Source organism: Fundulus heteroclitus, chromosome 8, assembly GCF_011125445.2.
Source record: "Fundulus heteroclitus isolate FHET01 chromosome 8, MU-UCD_Fhet_4.1, whole genome shotgun sequence".
Lineage (NCBI taxonomy): Eukaryota > Metazoa > Chordata > Actinopteri > Cyprinodontiformes > Fundulidae > Fundulus > Fundulus heteroclitus.
The window spans coordinates 6,500,444-6,523,900 of NC_046368.1; the positions used below are offsets into that span (position 1 = coordinate 6,500,444).

Sequence of the window (23,457 nt, forward strand, 5' to 3'; positions counted from 1 at the left end):
CTGTCTGCCTGCACAGGTATTATGTGCGTGAGGGAGACAGAAGTGGAGAGGGGAGAAGAGGCTGTTTGACTTGCTCCAAAGTTTGCCTCGCGGGGGTAAAATTTAGAGATTTATGATATTTTTGCCTCAGCCAAGCAGGAGGGACGAGAATATCGTAATCATGCAAAAGCGTTTCTAAACGTATCTTGTAGGTTGGATTTTACATCTTTACACTAAGAGATCTTTGGTCAGAGGAGCGGCCAGCTTACTGGAGCTCTGCGTTCTATCGCGCACGACGGATGTGTGTAAAATGAGAGAAAGCCTCGGTGTCGTGTCTGCATGTCCGTTTTCTTTTTTCCGTCATGCGTGGTTAATGGTTTTAAATAGTAGTCATATTTCGTTTCACCCACTTCTTTCACGGTGGGCCTTAATATAAATGTCGCTCTTCAGTTTTTCCGGATTGGACTCTGTACCACATTTTACATACTGCACATTTACACATTTGCACATATGCTTCAGACTGTTGAACTGCTGAAGCCACAAAATGGACTCTGTATCACACGTGAATAGCACACTGTCTATTTCCCATGCATTGTTTACATTGTTACAGTGTTTTACATTTCAATTGTTTACATAAATCGCTGCTGCATCTTTATCCTGAAAATTAGTGCAATCTACTGTGATTTCTTAGAGGGATTTCTAGAGGGATTTTTCAAGCTGTATGCAAACGAAATTTCGTTCTGTACACACTTTGTGCATACAAATGACAATAAAGCTATCTATCTATCTATCTATCTATGGAGAGGAACCTTCTAATAACTAGAATATGCATACTGATTAGTTGAAGGAGTCCCAACTGTGGTGGATGCTCCATAAATATCACCAAAAAAAACTTTTTTCTGTTTTAAATGCAGATCTCAGATAACAATCAGGAAACAAATTACCTTGTATACCAGTTATGGCCATACAATGGCGATAGCGAGACTGGCTTATAGCTCCAAATTTAAAGTAACAAACATTTCTTTAATGTGATGTAAACAAAGCTCTGATCTTAATTCAAAGACTTTCTCATGCAAGTGAGCACAAAATGAAGATGACTGAAAGACAACTTAGTTTTTATATGAAAAAGAACTTTATTCATATTTTAGAAAAGGTACAATATGTTACATTACAGTTAACAACATTGGAAAAACACCATGTAATGAAGGTAGTAACTGTGCAAATAGACAAGACTGTGCTGCATGTATATGTATGTATAGTGAATTTTCACTGCAATGCAAATTAACCTTTCTGCATCCTTATATCTACGCCAGGAGAAAATGTGATTCAGCGAACAATAAAGCTTCAGCCACACTGGCTGCACATGTGTGGCTTTAAAAAAATCAAGTTTTCTTTTCTTCAATTACACTCAAAATATTCCAAGTATTTCAACAGAACTATTTCTATTTCCTCTACTCATAAAGCGCAATAACCATAATTTGCAAATAGCAGTTACGAAATGTTGATTGCATCGGGTTCTGGTGTAGACAAGAGGGTTTAAGCTTGTTTGTTCTGATGCAGTTTTTATTTTAGACCGCTGCGGTAATAGGGTTAATGGGGAGAGAAGACCGTGAGCTCGGGGGAAACCTGTAGCAGGTAGCGGTCGCCATCTTGAACATCCTCTGTGCTTTGCCCTCAGGGACCAGACATGGCGCCTGTCGACGCGCCACAGGTTGCAGGAGGTATTGCTTTGTTTAAATAAACCCACAGCAGGAACGTCGGTTTTCATGCAGATGGTCAGAAATAATCAGATAAATAATGCCGAAGAATATTAGAAATGATAGTAATAATAGTAAAGCTGTGGTTTTCCCTGTGTGACCCTGCAGTTTTAGTGGCCTCAGGACAGGAGAGAGGGGAGGTCTTTTCTCCAGGATGCAGCTCTTTTTGTGACGATTACGCCACCGTCCACCCCACTTCCTGTTCGCCTTACTTGGCGGTGACGACTACTGGCAGGTCAGTGGTGGCGTCAGGCCCCGGCCCTTCCTCGTCTGAGTCGCCCTCCACGCTGTCGTCCTCGTCTGAATCGCTGTCGGCGGCTCCGGGCGTGGCGGTGGCCTCCTCGCTGCTCTGGCTCTCCTCATCCTCGGACTCTGCGCTGGCACTGTCGGGGGAGCTGGCCCCCTCCTCTTCCTCCTCTTCCTCGGGAGTGCTGCTGCTTTCGCTCTCGTTGGCGGTGGACGCAGTGCTGCTGGCGCTCTGCTCCTCCTCGGGAAGGGCGCCCTGTCGGGGGCTCACGTCCTGGTCCTGAGGGAGTCCAGAAGAGGCATCCAGGCCCTGGGTCTCCACTTCTGGGGTGCTGGTGTCCTCTTCCACGAGGTCAGAGTGGATCTGAAAAGCCTGAAAGTCACGAGAGGGATACGGTTTTTAAATTGCGTGAAACAACTATAAACACATACAAAGATACAGACACTTTTCACGCTAGCAACAGTAGCGAAACCTGTGATAGCATCAATCAGGCTTAGAGGTCTCAAAGAACAATGTATCATGTCCTGATTAAAAGAAATCCAAGAACAAGTGAGAAACTAGTGGATTGACACCTGTCAGCTTGGAAAGTGTCATAAAGCCATTTCTACGGCTTTGGGAACCTTCCAATTATTCACCAGCTTATCAAAATGACTCCAAGAGTGCATCAACGACTCCCCCAGTTTGTCCCATAAGAACTAAAAACCACAGCACAAGAGCCAAAGCAGTGTTTCTTGACTCTGGGCCTTTTCTTTAATATTCCTTCATGTTTTAGATGTCTCTCTCTGTCCCAGCACACCTGATTCAAAGGATTGCATTACCTCCAGCAAGTGCTGCAGATGCCTTTAAAAGGTGCATAGCCACGTTGTTTCACTTTTCTTTAGTCAGTAGGAAACTCTGGTTGTACATGAAGTTTTTGTCACGTCCTGTTGGCGTATTACTTGTTATTTTGTTTTTGCTCACTTTGTCAGTAAATAAAGCCTTTCGTGTTTATTTATAGTAATAGATGAGGTACGTACTGTGCATGCACAGCGTCAAATAAAACAAGGAAGCGGCTAACGCTATTAGCATCTCCCAGCGAAACAACAAAGAGAGGTCCAAGATCCAGTAAAAAAATAAATAAAATAATATATGATTCCAAGAGGGAAAAGCCTGTTGCTAGGAATCCAGTCTGAACGTTGGTGTTCACTGAAGCGGACGCTAAACCTGCCGAGGCTCAGATGTGACGCAGAGTTGACTGACGTGAGTAAATGTTCTGATATCAGGCTCTTAAAGTTGCTGTGGATCGATTTATTTAATTATTAAATTATATCAATCACACTGAGCTGCTGCTTTACTGCGAGGCATTTCAGAGGGTGAGGCTCGGTTAATAATTTTGGTTTATTAATTATGATAGTTCTGCAATACTGTCACTAGATGGCGCCATGTCGGCTTATATTTGTTAATCTCACCTGGTGCTGGGGCTATTTTCATCCACATAAAGGACCATCAAAACATTACCAGCATGGAGGCTCGGTATATATACCCTTATTTTATCACAATCAAACGGTTTTTGTTTTTTTTCTATAAGCTTATGACGTGGTTTAAACACAGTTAGGTTGGTTTTGTGGCTGGTAGGGAACACCTAAAGCATACAGGACAGTGGACTGTGAGGATCAGGACTGAGAAACATCAATCTAAAGCTCTGCAGGCCTTATTTGCCTCGCTGGAAACAATGGATGCATGGCAAAAACGACCTCTGGCCAAAAAGAACCTAATAGCTGATCTCAAGATTGGCTAAAAACATCATAATGATCGCCAGGAACGTTGGGAATGGATGCCGTGGACTGACGTTACAAGCTGATGTGGATCTTTAACTTTCTGCCACTTTCCCGAAGCAGGACTGACCTGTACCTTGTAAACTTTTTGGGACTTCTCCACCTCGTTGCCGTGCGTCATGTCGTAGGCCACCTTCTTTCCGACAAGCTCATAGGACTTGTAGGGGTTGGGAACCTTGTGGTAGGATTTCTCCTCCACATAGACGATGGACTTGTAGTCATCAGGGTATCCTCCCAAACTGTCGCCGCGGCCAGCATCGGGGTCGGTGACGATGGTCGGCACGATGTATTCTGGAGTGGTTTCTGGCTCGACTATTCCAGGTGTGGGGGTGACGGTGACAGGCGCGGGGGTGGAGGACTCACCAGACTGTGAGTCTGACTCAGATTCTTCCTCTTCTGTTTCCTGTGATTATAAATGTGACACGTATGAGCCGGTTAAGATGACTTATGATGGTAAGTATTAGTCTCTACAAACAGAAGCACTCAGGGGGGTCTATATTTAAAGAATCAGGGAGGAATTTGATTCCTTTTTTCATATTACGCGAAATCTGCAGCGATCAATCCTTTTCTAAAGAAATATAATCTAGATGCCTCAATTATGACAAATTACAGGAATATTTTGTCTTCAGTGCTTTCTTGTTTGGCTTTTGACCACAACACACCTTTATAGCAATTGTCTGGAACTCTGCTTCTGCAATCCGGCTCATTTCTTATCTTGCAGACCAGGAGTACTTTCTATAATTTGGCTCTTAGAAATGCAATCAAGCACAAAACAGATTTGGGATTCCTCAAGGCTCCCTACTATAATAACATTTGCTGCACTGATGATACAACTTGATTTTTTTTTTTTGTCACCCCATAACCACAGACTCCTAGTCAGTAAGCCAGTGTGTCCATAATAATGCAGAAATAATGACCAAATAATGTTAGAGACAAAAATCACAAAGCAAGGGGGAAAAAAACAATGTGTCATCATGGACTCAAAGGTAAATTTTATCAACTACATAAAAGTCTATTAATTAAATCCGCTGATTTTCAGTGGGTTGGTTATTGCAGTGGTAGCTCTGCAGGATACCGCTCTATCCATCTCTGTAAAAATCCAAACCGGATCCAAAATGCTGCTACCTTAATCCTGACCAATGGCAGGAAAATGTATGATATCACTGCGCTGGATGGTGTTTATTATAAAATAAACTAAGTCTTGTTGCTCCATGAGGCGCTGACCTTTCTTTAGCCTAAATAGATTTCAGAGTTGTTTGATAGACCCCTTATTCAGTGTTTCAGGGCTAAACTAACATCAGGAAGCAGTGCTTAGTTTTCAATTTTGAATTTCAATTGAAATGTAAAATCCTTTTTTTGTTTTACTGTAACTTTCATTGCCTCTGTTCATTTATTTTGCTGAATGAATGATGCTTTACAGACAAACTAGCTTTGCCTAACTGTTCGCTTTCTCAATATATCCTGTGAATATCCTGAAACTGATTATTTTGACCATCTTAACGCAAAGATAACAATTGAAAACACGTTTTAGTAAAAGCAATGGAAATGTTCTGTTTTCATATAGAGACATACGGACACTTTATGGGTAAATTACAATGTTAAAAGCTCTTTTTTAGCAATGCAAAAGTAGTTGTTTGGTTTAGATAATAGAGAAATGTTCTTACCAACTCTGCCAATTAAAACATTTGTGACAAAGCAAACCTTTTTCTCCATAAACTCTAACACAGTAATAAATTAATTAATTAATTAACACTACGATGGAAGTTCTGTGGCTCGGTTATGTTTGATGGAAATTTGTATTTTAGTGTATATAACTTTAAGTACCTGTTTCCAGAGCATTTTTCCTCCAAACTAGGGTCAGTTTGACAGTTGTCTACTGTTTATACGATATTTATTACTCACAACTGATCACAAATCCTCACTCTTTAAATGTCAAACAAATATTCTAAATATGGTTACAGTGATCTAAGGAGTATTTTTGGCATTACATATATACATATACATATACAGTAACATTTTACTCACACTCTCCTCTTCGTCATCATCATCATGGTCATCATCACTGTCCTCAGATCCCGTGTCTGCAGTTGGAAGTGAAGCTTTGACCTCTACCGGAGCCTCAGCCGCCGGTGCCTCCTGCATGAACAGAAAACAGGTTGAACTAAAAGATCTTATGTAAAGTTTAAGAGCGATTTCCCTGCTGATCACCAGACTCTCACCTCAACTTCATCTGAGGCATCTTCACTCTCGTCTGAACCGGCCTTAGCTGGTGCTACAACGTTCTGCAGAGACAGAGCAGTAAAATGTATATATTTTTGTTCAATTACCTCTTGCACATTTTTTTTTATTATTAAAAACTTCAACTATATTACACTGAGAGGTATTCATTGTATAAGACATTTAAGGATCCTGTAAACATACATAAAATCATTTGATGAAAAACTTTTACACACACACAAACTGTTACATCATTTCAAACATTAATTCAAAAAGGGTTTGGGGGGGAAAGCACTGATCTATATAATACACTGGAGTGCTAATCGCCCGCTGTTAGAACGAGTCACTGTGAAGCCACCAGCCGCCATATTGGTACTCCCTATTTTCCCCCCAGTAAATGGGGATTTTCTCATGTTCGGGGGGGGGGGGGCTTAAAACCTTTAAAATGTGAAATGCCATATACTTTTATGCTATGTTCTAAAACTATCAAGTACTGAGAAAGTCATGTGCTGAAATATTTTGCATTTTATCTATTTAAATATATATATAACATTTATAAATATATAAATAACAATATACAAAAACATATATTTACGTATATGTATACATATACGTAAATATATGTATACATATATGTATACATATATGTATACATATATCTACATATATACATATACACATACTTATATATACATATATATATATTTAATATAAATTACATGTAAAATATTTCAGCACCTAATTTCCTAGTAGTTGATAGTGTTAATACATCCACTGACTGTAGAATTATCTGTGAAACGTTTTCACTCAGCCAGAAAACTGCTTGTTGTTGCAACCAAATCCTGTGGGATTCTGTGAGAGTAGGGAGTAGCAAGATGGCGGCCAGTGACTTCAGTTTTTTGGCAAAATCAGCACTCCAGTGTATTATATAGCTCAGTGGGGGAAAGATCTAGCGGGTGCCAAACACTGTTGATTTGAGCTGAGGGGGATTACAAAACCCAAGCATGGCTGCAATGTGCAGAACCTCAATTAAAAAGGGGGGAGAAAAATAATAAGAGTACAGAAAAAAAATTCTCCATTGACCATAAAAGAACCCTTGGACACTATGGTTTAGATAATAGAGAAATGTTCTTATCAACTCTGCCAAAGGCGGTTTATTTAGGGTGAAATCGGAAACTTTAAGTTCTTGTGGACAACTCTCATCTCTCTACACCACATGTGTCAAACTCAAGGCCCGCGGGCCACATGTGGCCCTTTACATCATTTTATGTGGCCCTCTCCCCCCCAGCACCATTTTACAAGCTCATTGATAGACTTAAAATAGGTTTTGAGCACAAATTGGTTTCATGAACGATGGGAAAACGAATATCTGTTTGTACTTCAAGGTGAAAAACCAGTATGTCTTTTGTGTTCTGGGACAGTGTCCGTTGTGAAAGAATACAATATACGTCGGCATTTTGAAACCAAACACGGAGCTAAGTACGCAAAATTTAGCCTTTAAGAAAAACAAAAAATTGCAGCAGATTAAAGAGGCAGGTTGCAATTGCAGCAGAAATTGTTTACAAAAGCCACAGCCAAAAATGTGCAGCGGTGATAGCAAGCTTTATTGTGGCTGAAGAAATCGGCAAGTTTCAAAATCTTTTTCGGAGGATGCTTTTTTGAAGCAGTGTATGCTAAAGGTGTGTGAGCAGGTGTGCCTTGACAAAGTACAGACTTTTCAAAATGTCTGTTTGTCAAGAAATACCATCGCGGAACGAGTTAAGGGTAGCCGGAAATTTAACGACACAGCTGGCCGAAGAAATGGGCAACTGTCTGGCTTTTTCATTAGCTGTGGATGAAAGCACAGACGACGTGGATACAGCGCATTTGTCCATTTTTATTAGAGGGGTGAAGCCAGACCTGTCTGTAACTGAGGAGCTCCTGGATATAGTGGCGCTGCATGGAACCACAACTGGTCGAGACATATTTGATGCAGTGGAGAAGTCTGTCTGTAAAAATAAATTGCCGTGGGAAAGGTTGGTGGGACTAACTAACTACAGACCATGCACCTGCGATGTGTGGAAGAAAAACAGGCTTGGTTGGACTAATGAAAGAAACAATGCAAAAAAGCAACAATCAGATGCCGCTCATCACGTATCATTGCCTTATCCATCAGGAAGCGCTGTGTGGAAAAGTTCTGGAGCTGGATAATGTGATGACCAAGGTCATGAAAACAGTCAACTTTATTCGGGCGCGTGGCCTAAATCACTGCCAGTTTCAGATGTTTTTGCAGGAGGTGGGTTCAGAGCTTGAAGATGTGCAGTACCATACAGAAGTAAGGTGGCTGAGTGGGAGCAAAGTACTCAAACGATTTTTTGAACTTCGAGAAGAAATTAATCTTTTGATGAAGAACAAAGGAAAACCCTTGTCTGAACGGTCCGATCCGAAATGGCTGTGTGACTTTGCTATGTTATGTGACGTCACTGAGCATCTTGCTCAGCTAAATCAAAAACTGCAAGGACGTAAACAAGTCATCACACAGATGTCCGACATGATCACAGCTTTCCAGCGCAAACTCAACTATGGAAGTGCCAGGTGGAACAAAACAATCTCATCCACTTTCCTGCTTGTCAGATCATCTCGGCTTCTTCTCCTGGTGCTTTTTCATATGCTCGTTTAATTACCAAACTAACTCTGTTAATAAACGAGTTTGATCGGCGCTTTTCTGACTTTAGATCGCAGCGCTCTGCTTTTGACATCTTTGCCAATCCTTTCACCGCCGATGTCTGCAGTGCGCCCCACCGCCTTCAGATGGAGTTAATTGAGCTTCAAAGCGACAGTGGCCTGAAAGCAAAGTTCTGTGATGTTTCAATCGAGGACTTTTACCATCTACTGCCCCCTGATTTGATGCCACAGCTTCGACTCCATGCAGCCCGTGTTTTGTCCATGTTTGGAAGCACCAAACATGGACAAAACATGTTTTGTGTTTATTTACAGAACACAGCTGGTGAATGAGGATGTGTGTGAGTTGGTGACAGGGTGAAGAGGGATCAGCTTTGAGTTCAAGGACAGGCAACATCACCTAATTGTTTTGTTACATGGTCGTTGTGAAGTTTAGAGTTAATATCAAAACTTGTTTAAGTTCTTTCTCTGCTTATCTTTACACACTGATTTAAGTATTGTAATGTTTAAACTGAGCAGTAATTTTACATCCATGCAAACTGAAATGTAATATTTAACACTTGAATACATAAAATCAGTTATTTAACAATATGAGGTGTTGTTTAATTTATTTTTAACATCTTTAGAGCAACTTTAGACGCGTTCCTTCTCTAACACACCTGGATCATTGCCTCATTCATAGGCCTGCTGTAGAGGCCTATGAATGAGGCCTAATGAAAGAATTCAACCTTTTGTCTGGGGTATGTTTTTAGCAGGGACGCATCTAAAAGTTGCAGTCTGAAGGACTGCACTTGGGCATTCCTGATTTATACAGTCAATGTGGCCCGTTGAGGGTGGCCAATATGCTGAAGTGGCCCTTGGTGAAATTGAGTTTGACACCCCTGCTCTACACCGATTATGAAATGTGAAACTCATCAGTAGAGAAGACGCTTGGCTGTTAGGTAAAACTTTTTGATAGCTGGTGTACCTCTTCCAAAGACATTCAGGTGAAACTTGACATTGTACATAAGATCCAGTTTTATCATGACAAACTGTAGTCTATAGTGGTTATTGTAGAATTATTTTTTTAAATCAAATCAACTGGGAGAAAGTTACGTCTTTTTGACAAACCGTTGGTATTAACATGGTTTTAGTGGGTTTTAGTGGCTCCAGGTCAATTTCTGCACCAAGCATTGACATTTGGTCCTTCTATTTCATAGATGTAAACAAACTACCAGGTACCTAACCATCTATTCTCAGTTTAGTTTAGGACACCTTTTAAAATCTAATGGTTACGCAGCATAAGTTAAATATTTCTCTGAAAATGGTAAGATGCATGATTTAGAAGGTAAATGGGTAATATTACAGCTAAAGTCACAAACCTAGTGGTCTGAAACTCAAACGCTCGAGGGTTGCCGTCCTGCAACTTTTGGGTGCAACTCCTTGCTCCAAATGGCTAACCTGCCTCAGCAGCATGCAGTCCAGCTCTGCTTGTAAGCTTAAAAAAACCTGGTTCAGGTGTGTTTAAGCCGAGACACGTCTAAAGGTTGCAGGACACCCACCCTCAAGCACTGGTGTTTGACACTACTGCTTTCAGACGACTTTTAAAGATTAGGAGAATTGCAAACTGCTTGGACTACAAAAGGACAGCATTTGAATAGGGATGTCAGGATAAGAATTGATCTTAATGCAACCATTAAAACCCTCGAATGTGGGTTATGGGACTTCAGGACAGTTGTGGAAGAAGGGGAATAGCTTGGGTTAAGCTGGAAGGTGTGACACTAAAACCAAAAATGTAGGAAAGGCATTTACCTGCGTCTGTGACTTAGAAAGAACCAATGGCTGTCTTCTGACGGCTGGAGGCGCTGGTCTTCTCACCTGCAGATAATATAAGATTAAGAATGCAGTCTTTCTTTATTTTTTTGCATAAACCACAAACCTGATACTTTATAACGCTCTCTGGATACCTACCACTTCCTCCGAGCTGTCTGAATCGCTATCAGAAACTTTTCTCGCCTGGAAAAAGAAGAATGCAAAAACCAGACTCAGTGCCAGCATCAACCCAATCTAATGATAAAAGTACATGAACTGCAAGTTTTATAAATGTTTGTCTCATGAACTGAACAATACTCACCGGCCGGCAGAGAACAGTGGCGAAGAGCAGGACAAAAACAACAGCCACTTTCATCGTGTCACAGTTTAGTACCAGAACTGGGAACACAACCAGAAACACACAGGTTGAAGTCAAACAGCCAAACACCACTGTGCCACAAAATAAAACTATACAACACAATCAAGATACCAAAATACACGTCAGACGGCCATAACTTCACAGGAAACACAATGACATGTCAAACTTAACATCAGCTCCCTCGTCTCTCACCAAGATTCCTTACTATAAAAGGAGGCCGCATGGTCACATGACTGTTAACTAGTCTTGGTATGTCACCGGAAGTCATTAAAGCCTTAATTAGGGACCCAAAAAAGCAGTTATGAGTCCCTGGATTAAAACACTTGAGCATTTTCTCTGTCATCAGGGCCAGAAAATCAGACCGCTCTGGGGCGTGGTTTTACAAACTACGAGACTGGAGGTTTCTGGCTGAATCGGGTCCAAAAGATGTGAGGAAATAATAGGTATGAAAGAGGAATTTCTGAAAATAGTCCTGCTGTAAAGCAGATTAAAGGGGTGAAAACATTTAGAGCTAGTAAAAGTCATGCTTGTGTTTTCCTTTGAATTTTCTGGTTTAAATCAATCTCCTGCAGGTTTTTTATTCACAATAATCTCACACTATACGCTTAATGATGAATAAAGAATTTAGAGAGCAGAGATTTTTCACTAAATCTCATAGTTCTCGCTTAACCAGAGATTCGGTGAATCTGATGGACACACTGGATAAAGATTTTGACTTTCAATCACTGTAACTAGCTTCCTTGTGGGAGGATCAGTCTGCCTGCTTGTATGTTTTAATGATGGACTCCTCATGTAGTGTGTATTTACTGGGTTATAACTGGAAAGCCACAGCGCAGCTGAAACTTGACAGACGCCCTTAGGACTATACGTAGATATTTTTAAATGTCTATCTTTGTCCTATGCGAGTGTACGACCTTTAGCATGAGGACATATGGAGTTGAACTGACTGAAAATGAAGTGCTGTTTTCGACACAACTTTTCTGTGTGTGATAGACAGCGAACTATTGCTGCCAGGACCTAGTTTGCTGTTAAAGCTAGCTGATTAGCATAGCATAGCTTGCCGGTGACTTAAATAAAAAAACCTACACAATTACCAAACAACTTTGCTTAAGATAGTTAGTTCTGAAGTTAGTTTTGCTGTAATAAAACCCATGGTAAGGTAAGAAAACATTTCTACTTTGAAAGCTAGCAGCTAACAGATTTTAGCATTTTCTATGCTAACAGCTAGATATAGCTTAACTTAAAAGAATTGAGCGAAACATATTTATGTTTGTGCTTTTATTATTTAGCTGTGAACTTCCAAGCTATCGTCTGTCCAGTCCTGATGATAGTAGAGCTGTAATAAAACCTAAAAAGAAACAAAACTGTCCTTCCTTGTAAGCTAGGAGCTAATAGAAACATTACAATTATTAGTTAACCGGCTATTAGCTACTCCTTATTTTTAAAAATATGCAACGTGAATACATATATATATGTATATGTGTGTGTGTGTGTGTGTGTATGTGTGTGTGTGTGTGTGTGTTTACTTTTTAAGACCATTTTTTCCATCTTTTTAAATTGGACTTTTAAAGAAGACTTACAAAGAAAGGAAATGTTGTTACATTGGGAAGCTTTGCTAACAGGTTTATTTTTACTTTAAAAAAAGCTCTGAATATTTTAGAAATAATTTTTCCTTAACTAAAGGATTTGCATCAAGTACTCCCCTCGGATTTATTTTAACATGTATTTGATGTTTGATAGCTTCCTATGACTGTCCAAAAAAAAAAAAAAAATCAGACATCAAGCACTCGCAATAAAAAATATCCTGAACTATGTCCTGTACTGTAGGCCTAAAACATCTGAAATGTTATTAATTTTGAAGAGGAAAATTGAGCAATGAAAGTAAATATAACTAAATGTGACTAATAAAAACATAAAGAAATTATGTAATACACTACAAAACCGAATTTACACCTGTTTGAAGCTGATATGTCTTAGTTAATGTAAATCCGATTCATAATGTATCTCATGGTAATTATAGACCTGTGTGGAAGAAAATGTATCTATTCTAGAAAAATGGCCTTCATACTCATAAATTTGTTAAAAGAGAAATTTGCTTGAACTGAAATAATTACATCAAACAGTTTTTTAGATTAACTTCTTAGCAGCACATTCAGATATTAAAAGATGGTTTCAAGATGAAATCTTACAGACAGCTTTTCAGGGCAAAAATAATCACAATATGCTTTTAATGAACATAGGCATTTCCCTTTATGATAGGCTTTGCACTTTTGGTTTGAGGTTTTTTGACATAATTCTGAACTTGTACTCTGAAATTAGCTTCTGGCACAAGAAGAAATAACACTGAACTGGTCCATAGCTTGCACTTTGACAGTGTGGTACTCCTGTTTACCCTGAAAGAGACTGCCATAATATACAAAATAAACCACATTTTGATTTATGTGTTACTTGTATAGCTAGTGCCGTTGTGAAAACTCCTTTGCTATTGTTGCAAGAGAAGTATTCGTGCAAATGTTTTTTTTTTTTAGGTTAGCTGTAAAGTCAGTATTAATACATGTGCATATTAATGGCTATACTAAGAAAGAAACCTTAGAAATACTGTAGCTCAGCTTTTCATTATGCAAGTTTAGGCGTTTTGCACCCTAAGAGTAAAAACACTTTGGAATCACACATGCACCTTAGCAGAAAGACTTTTATCGTTAAGATAACCATCACTCCTTCATGCATTCATTCTGACCTTGGTCGCAGTCAACAGAAGCTGCAGGTTTCCAGCAGACGTGGTAGTCTTTAATTTATCTCCTGGCCTTTTCTCGTGCTACTCGCTGTCCGATGGATGCTGCTGCTGAAAGCGAGGCTCCTGCTCGGCTTTTAAACCCTGGAACCTTGCAGGAGCAGCCAATCAGAGCAGAGTTTGTGATGTCATGAGGTTAACCGCTCCTCGGTCCACCTCTCCTCTCTTCTCCCACTCTTCCTGTGGTTGGTGGTGTGCTGGCAGACACACACACACACACACACACAAACACACAAAACGGAATAAAGAAAAAAAAACATGTAGACACTCAAAACCCAGACGTAAGCATGCGCATCCACTCCTTTTTTTTTTACTTCTTTCTTTCGCACTCTCATGATGATTGTGTGTGAAGTTAATTTAAGCACATGTTCGGACAAGCTGAGGGGAAAAAACAGCAGCTGATAGATGTAGGTGGCATGACTGTGATTCAGTTTCCTGACAGACAGAAGAACAACGTCTGTCTACCGTATTTCAACATAGTCAGGAATTTGTCTACAAAACCCAGACCAATTTGTGATAATTGGGAACATTAGCTCCTCATTTCTCTCTGGATGCCGATACTATATAATGAAAGAGTGTTTGGCTATACTGTTGTTTTGCAGCAATAAAAATAAATCCCTGCAGTTTAACAACTCAATATTTGTGCAATATTCTCAAATCTCTTCTAGCTATTCAGGAACCAGTTTTGGAACACATATATAAAAAGAATATTTGACTAAATCTGGCTTTCATCGGCGTGTTTGTTTAAGAAGTCAGCCCAACACTCTGACTCACTGTTCCACAACAACTGTGGCGTTTAATCCAGAAATGGTGGAAAAGATTCTGTGAATTTAAATATCCAAGTTATTTTCTGCCGCCCTGGCTCTATTATTTTACCTCAGACATGTTATGGTCGGCCTTAAAAGATTTTCTCTTCTGTATAAATCTGTGATGCACAAACTGCCTGGGTGGTTCAGAGGAGGAGAAGAGGAGACATTGTCGTGTAGTGCTATCGAAATGCGGTTTATATTATTTAAAACTCTTCTTCAGAGGTTTTTTTTTTTTTCAGGTGTATTGGTCTCTAATGAGGAAGCTAAACCTGCAGGTGAGGCTCCTAGCATACGGTAGGTTACCATGGTCATAAAGCCTCGTAAGATGTCGACACTAACACAGATATTGAAACCAATATTTATACTTTCTGCTGCGTTCGCATGAGCAAACAGGGTTTTGGCAAAGAGAAAAACATTTTCTTTTAAAGAAGAAGCTTTTCAAAGTGGAGATTTTTAAAAACTCTGCTTGTTGGCGTATGGTCCATGTGTGCATCAATATATATAATTATTAACAGGCTAACTTAGTACGTTGCCCATTAAAGCTTTCTGAGCTAGAAAACACAACAACAGTGGAGTTTTCATGATTTTTGTCCCACATTGTCTGACTTTGTCTTGTTTCCGTTAAACTTCAAATATTTCACTTTAAATAATCTCAAAGTGCTTTACAAAGTCAATTATTTGAAATCCTCCAGACAGGCTGGTTAAAAGTTTTATATATACGGAAATCCAGCCATTCAATTGCAGCAGTGGCTGCTTGGCTATTATTGGAGTCGCAATTTAATTACTTGATATTATGAACATTATGGTTCTGAAGTTAGGTCTGATCTAGATGCCGAGGAAGAGAAAAGTGTTATTTAAAAACATTTTTAAAAACTAAATAAATAGATCCAGACACTTTTTGCCACCATGCATTGTAAGCTTCATCCTGACTGTTTTTCTCCTGTAGTTTTTTTTTTGGGGGGGGGAGGGGGTGGTACTCACACGTCCAGAAAAAGAATCTGGAACAATATTATACAGAAGTCCTGTGCTCCGTGTCTCTAATCAACACTTTATTCCCTCTATGACCAAAAATGACTTTTCTGCCTTTGTCTGTTCTTTTCTTAATCTCTGACTTTACAGCCTGTAGCCGTCACAGGTGAAATATTTAGCAGTTGCAGGTACACACACAGCAACAACAACATTGTTTATTTGAGAAAATAGTGACAATCATCTGTCTAATATATGAGCTGATGAAGAGTAAAATGACCCGAACTAGCATTTGCATGAACTGCTACAAAGTGTTTTTGTCTGGTTTGTCTCAAATGGGATTGTTCCATCTCTAAGGTGAAACTAACCACAATTCACTTTGACTGTTTACTACAGGTAAAATATTGACGGCTCAGAACTGCTCTGCCTTTTAAAAATAAATTAAAACAAGTAGTAGAGATAGGAACGAACATGCATTGTTTTGTGATGGTTTTGTGACAAAGATTTTCCTCTGAATTTTATTTCTAATCACAAAAAATGACATTTAATTCTACATTTTAAGAGAAGTATTTGCTTTAATTCCTCTTTGTAGAACTATTTAACTTCATTTGCTGGCAAACATCTTTTTATTCCTGCAAACCCATGCACAGTTAGGATACATTTCCCCGCCTGATCACACAGCTTTATTGTCTCAGAGCACATTCATCACTGACATCAGATGAGCATAAACTGACAATATAGGATGACTTTATGGTTGAATCCAGACAGACGGGCATTCTTTGAATTCTCTTATGATTTTTACACTCAGTGAGGCGACAGGATCATTAAACATGATTGATTTTGGAAGGTTTCAGACCTGCAATTACAATAAAATGTCTGCGTCTCTTGAGATTTGATAAGCAGACACCACAGGCCAGGTGCGTATACATTATATGCACAACAGGGTTACAGGAATGCATACATATAGTCTATTTCAGTCAGATCATAATACATCTTGAATTGGTCAAAATTCAGATTTTTTTACCTATTAGACAACTCTTTACTTATTTCAATGGTTTTCTGAAGATAATTGCATTCAAAACACTAAGTGAAGCGTACAAACAAAACTAGCTATTATTAGACAAGCTATTATCAGTTTGTCACAACGATGTGACAAACTAATAAATCCATATAGAAAAAAGAGGTTTTACGAAACAAGCTATTTGTTCTGCGTTTTCACTTGTCATCTGTACTGTTCCACAAATTTTAAAAAGTGAACACCTAAAGCAAACAATGTAACTCCAAATCAGTCACAGCTTTGTGGAATCGTTGTCACCTTTTAGATGGTAACACTTATTATAATTCAATTTCACCTGCTGCTGTGCAAATGGAACATACAGCAGCTGGAAATCAGAGGGAATTAGCAAGACAACCTCTATAAAAGAGGGATTCTGCAGGAGGTGATCACTTTGTTTTGTTTTGATTGGTTTGTTTCGTTATGTTTGTTTGTTTGTTTGTTTTATTTGTTTGCAACCTATTAGGAAAGGTTAGACTCCAGTACCACACTCCAGTCCAGTTGGTGGCGGTAATGCACCATTAAATTTAGTTGCCAACCGCCATAAAAACCGAAAGAAGAAGAAGAAGAAGGTGACCACTGATCATTTCTCTGTTCTCGTCCTTTCTGGTTTAACTTTTAGTCACTTTTTCATTTTGGTAGTGCTGTCACTGAGACATCATGATACATGGGGGCATTTCTTTGGGGGCCTACAGCCTCCATGTGCTCACCAGAGGTAGTCTGACTGCCATTAGGTACAGATATGAGATCCTCAGAGCCATTGTGAGACCTTATGCTGGTGCTGTTGGCCCTGGGTACGCCTGATGCAAGACATGCTAGACCTCATGTGGCTGGAGTGTGTCAGCAGTTCCTGCCAGATGAAGACATTGATGCTATGGACCGGCCAGACTGTTCCCCAGACCTGAATCCAGCAGAGCACATCTGGGACATCATGTCTCGCTCCATCCACCAACGCCACGTTGCTCCACAGGCTGTCCAGGAGTTGGTGGCGTTAGTCCAGGTCTGGGAGGAGATCCCTCAGGAGAACATCCACCACCTCATCAGGAGCTGCCCAGGTAGGTCCTACAGGCAGGTGGAGGCCCCACACGGCTTATTCACTGACGCTGAATCAGTCTGTCATGTTATTTTCCACCTTCATATTGAGCATGAATCCAAATGCAATAATTTTGATCTACATTGACGATTTTTGTTATTTTTTCCTCAATCAATTCCATTGTGTTAATAATAGTTTTTCAATGAGAATATTTAATTCATTCATATACCTAGGATGCGTTTATTTAATGTTCCCTTTAGTTTTGAGATCAGTGCATATAAAGTGCATATATATATGCAATGCTTCAATCTCCTTATGGAAAGAAACTTAAAATTTTGACCGTGATCATCTAGCCTGGTCAGTCTGCTGCAAAGCTGATGCTATTTGTTATTTTCCGCATGCGAAGGCCCATTGTCGATGTGACATTGTGGAATTGTACATTTTAACAGCAACCTCAGGATATTTGCGTGTTCATAAAAGTGCAGCAAAAAAAAATTTAATAGAACGCTCGTTCATCAAGTTTGGTCATCATAAAAACGCAGTGAGAGCTGTCCTCTGGACTGCCGGTGGAGATGGAGACGTGGTCTGGATGCCGGTGGAGACGCGCTTTCACATGCTGTCACAGACGAGCAGCGGGCGCGAACACGCACTCTTTCCAGGCTATAAATGTGCTGGAACACCGACTTGCAGACAGTGGAATATGACATAAAATGAGTAAAGTGAGAAACCCGCATTCATTAGGACTTTTCCAGACCTGCACGTGTCTTTCTGTTGTGCGTTAACGTAGTTATGGATTTACACAAAGGCAACTTTCCACACACGAGAACAGACAAAACGTATTTTGTTGCAGCTTTTTGACACAATTTACCTTAAAGTTCTTGTATTTAGATTTTGTATGAAGAGCAATATGGCGCAGCACACCCTGTTGTGAAGATGTTGCACCTCTCTCTCCGGCCAACAGGACAATACTTAACTACACCTGCCTGACTGCTTGTTCATACAAACATTGAATTAGCCAATCATATGGTAGCTTTCAATGCATTTAGACATCTAGATGTGGAAAAGAGGACTTACCAAAGTTCAAACTGAGCATCAGAATGGTGAAGAGAGGGGACTGAAGTGACTTTGAACGTGGCCCAGTGGTTGGTGCCAGATGGGCTGGTTTGATGTTTCAGAATCTGCTGACCGTCTGGGGTTTTTAAACATAACCACCTCTTGAGTATGCAGAGAGTGCTTCAAAGAAGAGGAAATATCCAGTGACTGGCAGTTGTTTGGTGAAGAAAACACCTTGTTGATGTCAGAGGTGAGATGAGAATGAGCAGACTGGTTCGAGATGTTAGAAAGGTAAGAGTTTTTGAGCTGAACAATGGTTGCAACCAAGGTATGGATCTCTGAATGGAGAGCATGTCGAACCATGAAGAGAATGTGCTACAGCAGCAGAAGACCACACTGAGTTCCTCTCCTGTCAGCTAAGAACAGGAAATCAAAGCTAAAATGCACACAGACTCGCCAGAACTGGACAATAACTGATTGTATACGTCACGAACGCATGGCTGTATCAAACATTCAGCCTGGCGGTGGTGTAATGATGTGAGAGATCATTGCTCGGTACCCTTCAGGTCCGCTCAGAACCAAACCAGCACCATTTTAATGGACTTTAACCAAAGTATGATGAAAACCTTTAGCAGTTCTGCAGCTTTTTGAATCCTTGGTATCAGTGGCGTCTCTGGCATCATAAGTTAAGTGGGGCACAAAAGCTCAACACCTGTTAGCAGCAACTAATTTATTTTTTTATGCATACAACCTGACTTAGATCAATGTTAAGTTAAACAGATAAATTAGCATAAACCGACACACTAGAAATGCCATTTTATATAAGCTAAATTGAATTTTTATACATTTACAAATAAAGACTCACTAATATTGTTAATTTATTGAACAGAAAAGATTCACATCAATCCTTTAATTAACTAGTATGGACAACCGATACTAGATTGCTGCACACTATCCAGCAAAACCTAAACGTGTGTTTCCAGTATTTTGATTGGACGATCAGAGCTTGGGGCCGTAGGATTTGTGCCCCACGGCTGTCTACTGAGAGCGTACTGGGCATGCTCACTGCAATTTCAGATGTTCATTATTTAAACAAACGTTGGTGGGCCGGCCCCAATATCAAGGCGCCTCAAGAGGATTTACCTACTGAGCTTGGTATTCTGGCAGACTTAGATATATAGACACAGATGTTTCTAACATTGTTTATAAGGGAATCTGCCTTTTTTACAATACTTCTCTGTGAAGAACGATCCTGTCCCACTGATTATTGCAAACATAGAGCTCCAGAGCGACATCTGGTGGGGCCTGGCCTCACTGGCCCCACATGCAGAGACGCCACACCTTGGTATATTGATACTGGTAACCGGACCATGTCTAAAAGCAGTGATGACCCATGTTCAGTTTTCTGGCAGAGTCCAACAGACTTTTGTTTAAAATGTCCTAGCATTTCAAATAGCTCAGGATATTATGCACTTTAAGAAGGTTCCCGGGCCTGCAGATGAGAGCAAGGATTTGGATCATCTACTTTATTGCCAGGCGCCATCTTCCTGATGCCATCTTATGGTACTCACCAGTCCTTGGCCTCGCTCTCTTGGCTTAGCATACGGTCAGGGTTTCTGGATATCAGAGGCTTCCATCTCCCCCTTTGACCAGGCTGTAGGTTGTTTAGGTTGTCCAATGACTGACAGAGCATTTATAATGGCTATGACTAATATACTCAAATATACTATACCATACTCAACTATACCATACTATACTATACTATACTATATTACATACTATTCTATACAAAGGAGGGTAGCAACTAGTTACATTTACTCAGTTACATTTACTTAAGTAACTTTTTGAGCACAATGTACTTTTAGTAGTAGTATTACTGCACTGTACTTTTTACTTTTACTTGAGTATTATTATTTCTCAAGCATCGCTACTCTTACTTGAGTAGTGATGAGTAAAATCTCTGGCTACTCTACTTACTGCGAGTAGCTTCATGAATAAAGAACATGCTTGTTTTAACCAAAAATGCCCCAGAAACAAAAACCTAGAGTTTATGTTAAAGTGAGACTTCCTATTTGTACACAAGCTTTGTTATTTTAATGTTGTTCCATTTAGAGGTCAAATGAACATACAGTAAACAGTAGATACTGTCATTGGAAGTACTTTGCACTGTTCTAACATACGGTAATACATTAACTGCTAGTACTGCTTTCAAGTTCAATGTTGAAAAAATATTGAGAAACATCTTTTGTCTTTAAAATACCAGAATTTGCACATAACCTAATATGTTTGTCTGGCCGATTACATTATTTTTAAATATTAAATTATCAGTTGTCATGATAAGTTACTCAGTACTTGAGTAGCCTTCTAACTGAATACTTTTTTACTCTTACTTGAGTAAGTTCTTGGCTGACTACTTTTTACTTTTACTTGAGTAAAAATATGTTGAAGTAGTAGTACTCTTACTTGAGTACAATTTATTTGCTACTCTACCCACTTCTGATACAATACTATACTATAATATACTATACAATGCTATACTATACTATACTATAATATAATATTCTATACTATACTATAATATAATATACTAATCTATACTATGCATAAATACCATACAAGACTATACTACACTGTACTGTACTATATTATACTACACTATACTATACTATTCTATAATATACTATACTGTACTATACTACATATACTACACTATACTATACTACACTGTACTATACTATTCTATACTATACTATTTATAAATACCATACTGTACTGTACTGTACTATACTATATTATACTATACTATACTATTCTATAATATACTGTACTACACTATACTATACTACATTGTACTATACTATACTACACTGTACTATACTATTCTATACTATACTATTTATAAATACCATACCATACTATACTACACTGTACTATACTGTACTGTACTATACTATATTATACTATACTATTCTATAATATACTGTACTGTACTATACTATACTACATTGTACTATACTATTCTATACTATACTACACTGTACTTTATTATTCTATACTATTTATAAATACCATACTATACTACACTGTACTGTACTGTACTATACTATATTATACTATACTATTCTATAATATACTGTACTGTACTATACTATACTACATTGTACTATACTATTCTATACTATACTATACTATACTACACTGTACTGTACTATGCTCTACTATACTATACATGCTATACAATTCAGGCTATTTTATATTCAGCTGTGATATACTTTACTCTGCTATACTACACCATACAGTACAAACAAGACTATTCTATATAGAATTTACTTAGCTAACCTAAACTATTCTTAGCCATAACACACTGTACTACATGCTATATTAATCTATGCTCTGCTATACTATTATATGCAGTGCTCTGCAGTACTTTACTATCCTATACTGCACTATGCTATGCTATTCTTTGATGTACAATATGAAATGGAGTCTAATAAGGTGGAAATCATGTCAGCATTTAATAAGGGTTCCTCCCTCTGCAGGTTCTTAAAACATGTCTTCTGTTCAGAAATACTGGGTGTAAACAACAGCTGAGCATTTAGTTTCAGCTGCCTTATTATTAATTCCTACCTGATAGCCGTGTGAGTGAAATGGCTCACATACAACCTCTCAGCTTTTAAAGCAAAGGTTTATTTTTAGGTCAAAATCAGGTCAGTAAATTGCTGTCCCTCAGCTCACCAAAGCAACAGCAGCTGCTGTAAACTCTCTCTGTTATTGTTTTACTAAAAGACCAGACAGGATGATGAAACTGGCCACAGTTTGGAGCTTTTCCGTCTAATTTCTGCGTCTTTGATAAACAGAGTTTGGATCATTTGCGGCTGTTGAGGCAGGGGAAGAAATACGCTGTGCAAAAACAGTTTGAGCTTCATGTGGCCTGCACAGTGTCCAGAACAGCAAGCTGTTGGTTTTCTAAGACACAAACACAATGCTCAGTGAGAATAACACAGTTAATCTGCTGGAAAAACTGCTAAACAATATAAGACTTTGACCTTTAGCTCCCAAACCGAGCCGAACACAGACAAAAACAAGCAACAAAAAGAAAACTTGTTTTTTTATTTCTGTTATTGCTTATAAAGAGGACATTGTTTTCACGATCCAAACGGAATATAAAATAACCAATTAAACCAATAAGCTTAAAGTAAAACGTGTTTTCAAAACAGCAAAATAAAACTGTTTATTACACGGTTTTTATCGCTTCCTGCTGTGACTCTTCATGCCAGCCGTGGGGTCACAAACAAGGCGCTGCGTGCGCGCACACCAACAACATCTGCAGTATTTTTAGCCTCCACCTCTGCTTTCCACTATGACTACTCGTCCATCAGCTTCCTGTATTTGGTTTGGTGCCAGTGTGTCACTTCCTGGAAACATCTGCATGTCTACATGGAATGACTTAGTAGCTATCTTTATTAGAGTCTGTTACCTAACAGATATTAATATTTATTGTTTAGGTATTAAAAATAAAGTAGATCTTTCTGTGTTAAATTAGCTTTTTTTTATTGTAGAAACATTTTGAACCACAGGAGATACAAAAGCTCTGCACAACGACCGGGAAGGTTTGATGAGTCTGACTTCATGAACTCATTCCTGCATGAAAGTACAGCAGTGCTGCAACATAAACAGAGGGTTCGAGGTCATGTCAACTGTAAATGCTAGAAAAAAGTTTATTCAAAGCAAAAGTATTCAAAAAGTGCAAATCTTTGGGACCTTTAAAGTCTTCAGATAACATGAATATTGGAAGCAAAAATCCAAAACTTAAGCATCAATAGGTTGAATTTTGCCTGTTCTTCCTTGTAAAAAGGCTCACAGTACATGAGATTGGACAGAGAGCAACTATGAACATTACTTTTCA

At 39.0% G+C, this 23,457-nt stretch overlaps 1 protein-coding gene across 2 annotated transcripts; it reads right to left on the minus strand.

Annotated features, from left to right (window-relative positions):
* Positions 1-1,088: 1,088 nt before the first annotated feature.
* Positions 1,089-13,713, minus strand: spp1 (secreted phosphoprotein 1). Of its 2 annotated transcripts, none has more exons than XM_012877478.3 (8): positions 13,583-13,713; positions 10,789-10,865; positions 10,626-10,670; positions 10,467-10,532; positions 6,017-6,079; positions 5,823-5,933; positions 3,874-4,200; positions 1,089-2,355 (listed from the first exon to the last, which is right to left on the minus strand). In XM_012877478.3, the coding sequence occupies exons 2-8, from the start codon at positions 10,840-10,842 to the stop codon at positions 1,945-1,947; spliced, it is 1,077 nt and encodes a 358-aa protein (XP_012732932.2). In that variant the 5' UTR covers positions 10,843-10,865; positions 13,583-13,713; the 3' UTR covers positions 1,089-1,944. The 2 variants fall into 2 exon arrangements, with proteins under 2 accessions (XP_012732932.2, XP_012732931.2); XM_012877477.3 differs by having other exon boundaries at positions 3,868-4,200.
* Between the last annotated feature and the right edge of the window lie 9,744 nt (positions 13,714-23,457).

What these genes read in the sequence shown, in the direction of transcription:
- spp1 (XM_012877477.3), bottom strand. Translation starts at nt 10,842, where the DNA reads ATGAAAGTGGCTGTTGTTTTTGTCCTGCTCTTCGCCACTGTTCTCTGC. An exon ending in CCACTGTTCTCTGCCGGCCG is followed by an intron (nt 10,671 to 10,788) that starts GTGAGTATTGTT and finishes TTCTTTTTCCAG; the next exon opens with GCGAGAAAAGTTTCTGATAG. An exon ending in AAAAAGTTTACAAGGTACAG is followed by an intron (nt 2,356 to 3,867) that starts GTCAGTCCTGCT and finishes CGTGACTTTCAG; the next exon opens with GCTTTTCAGATCCACTCTGA.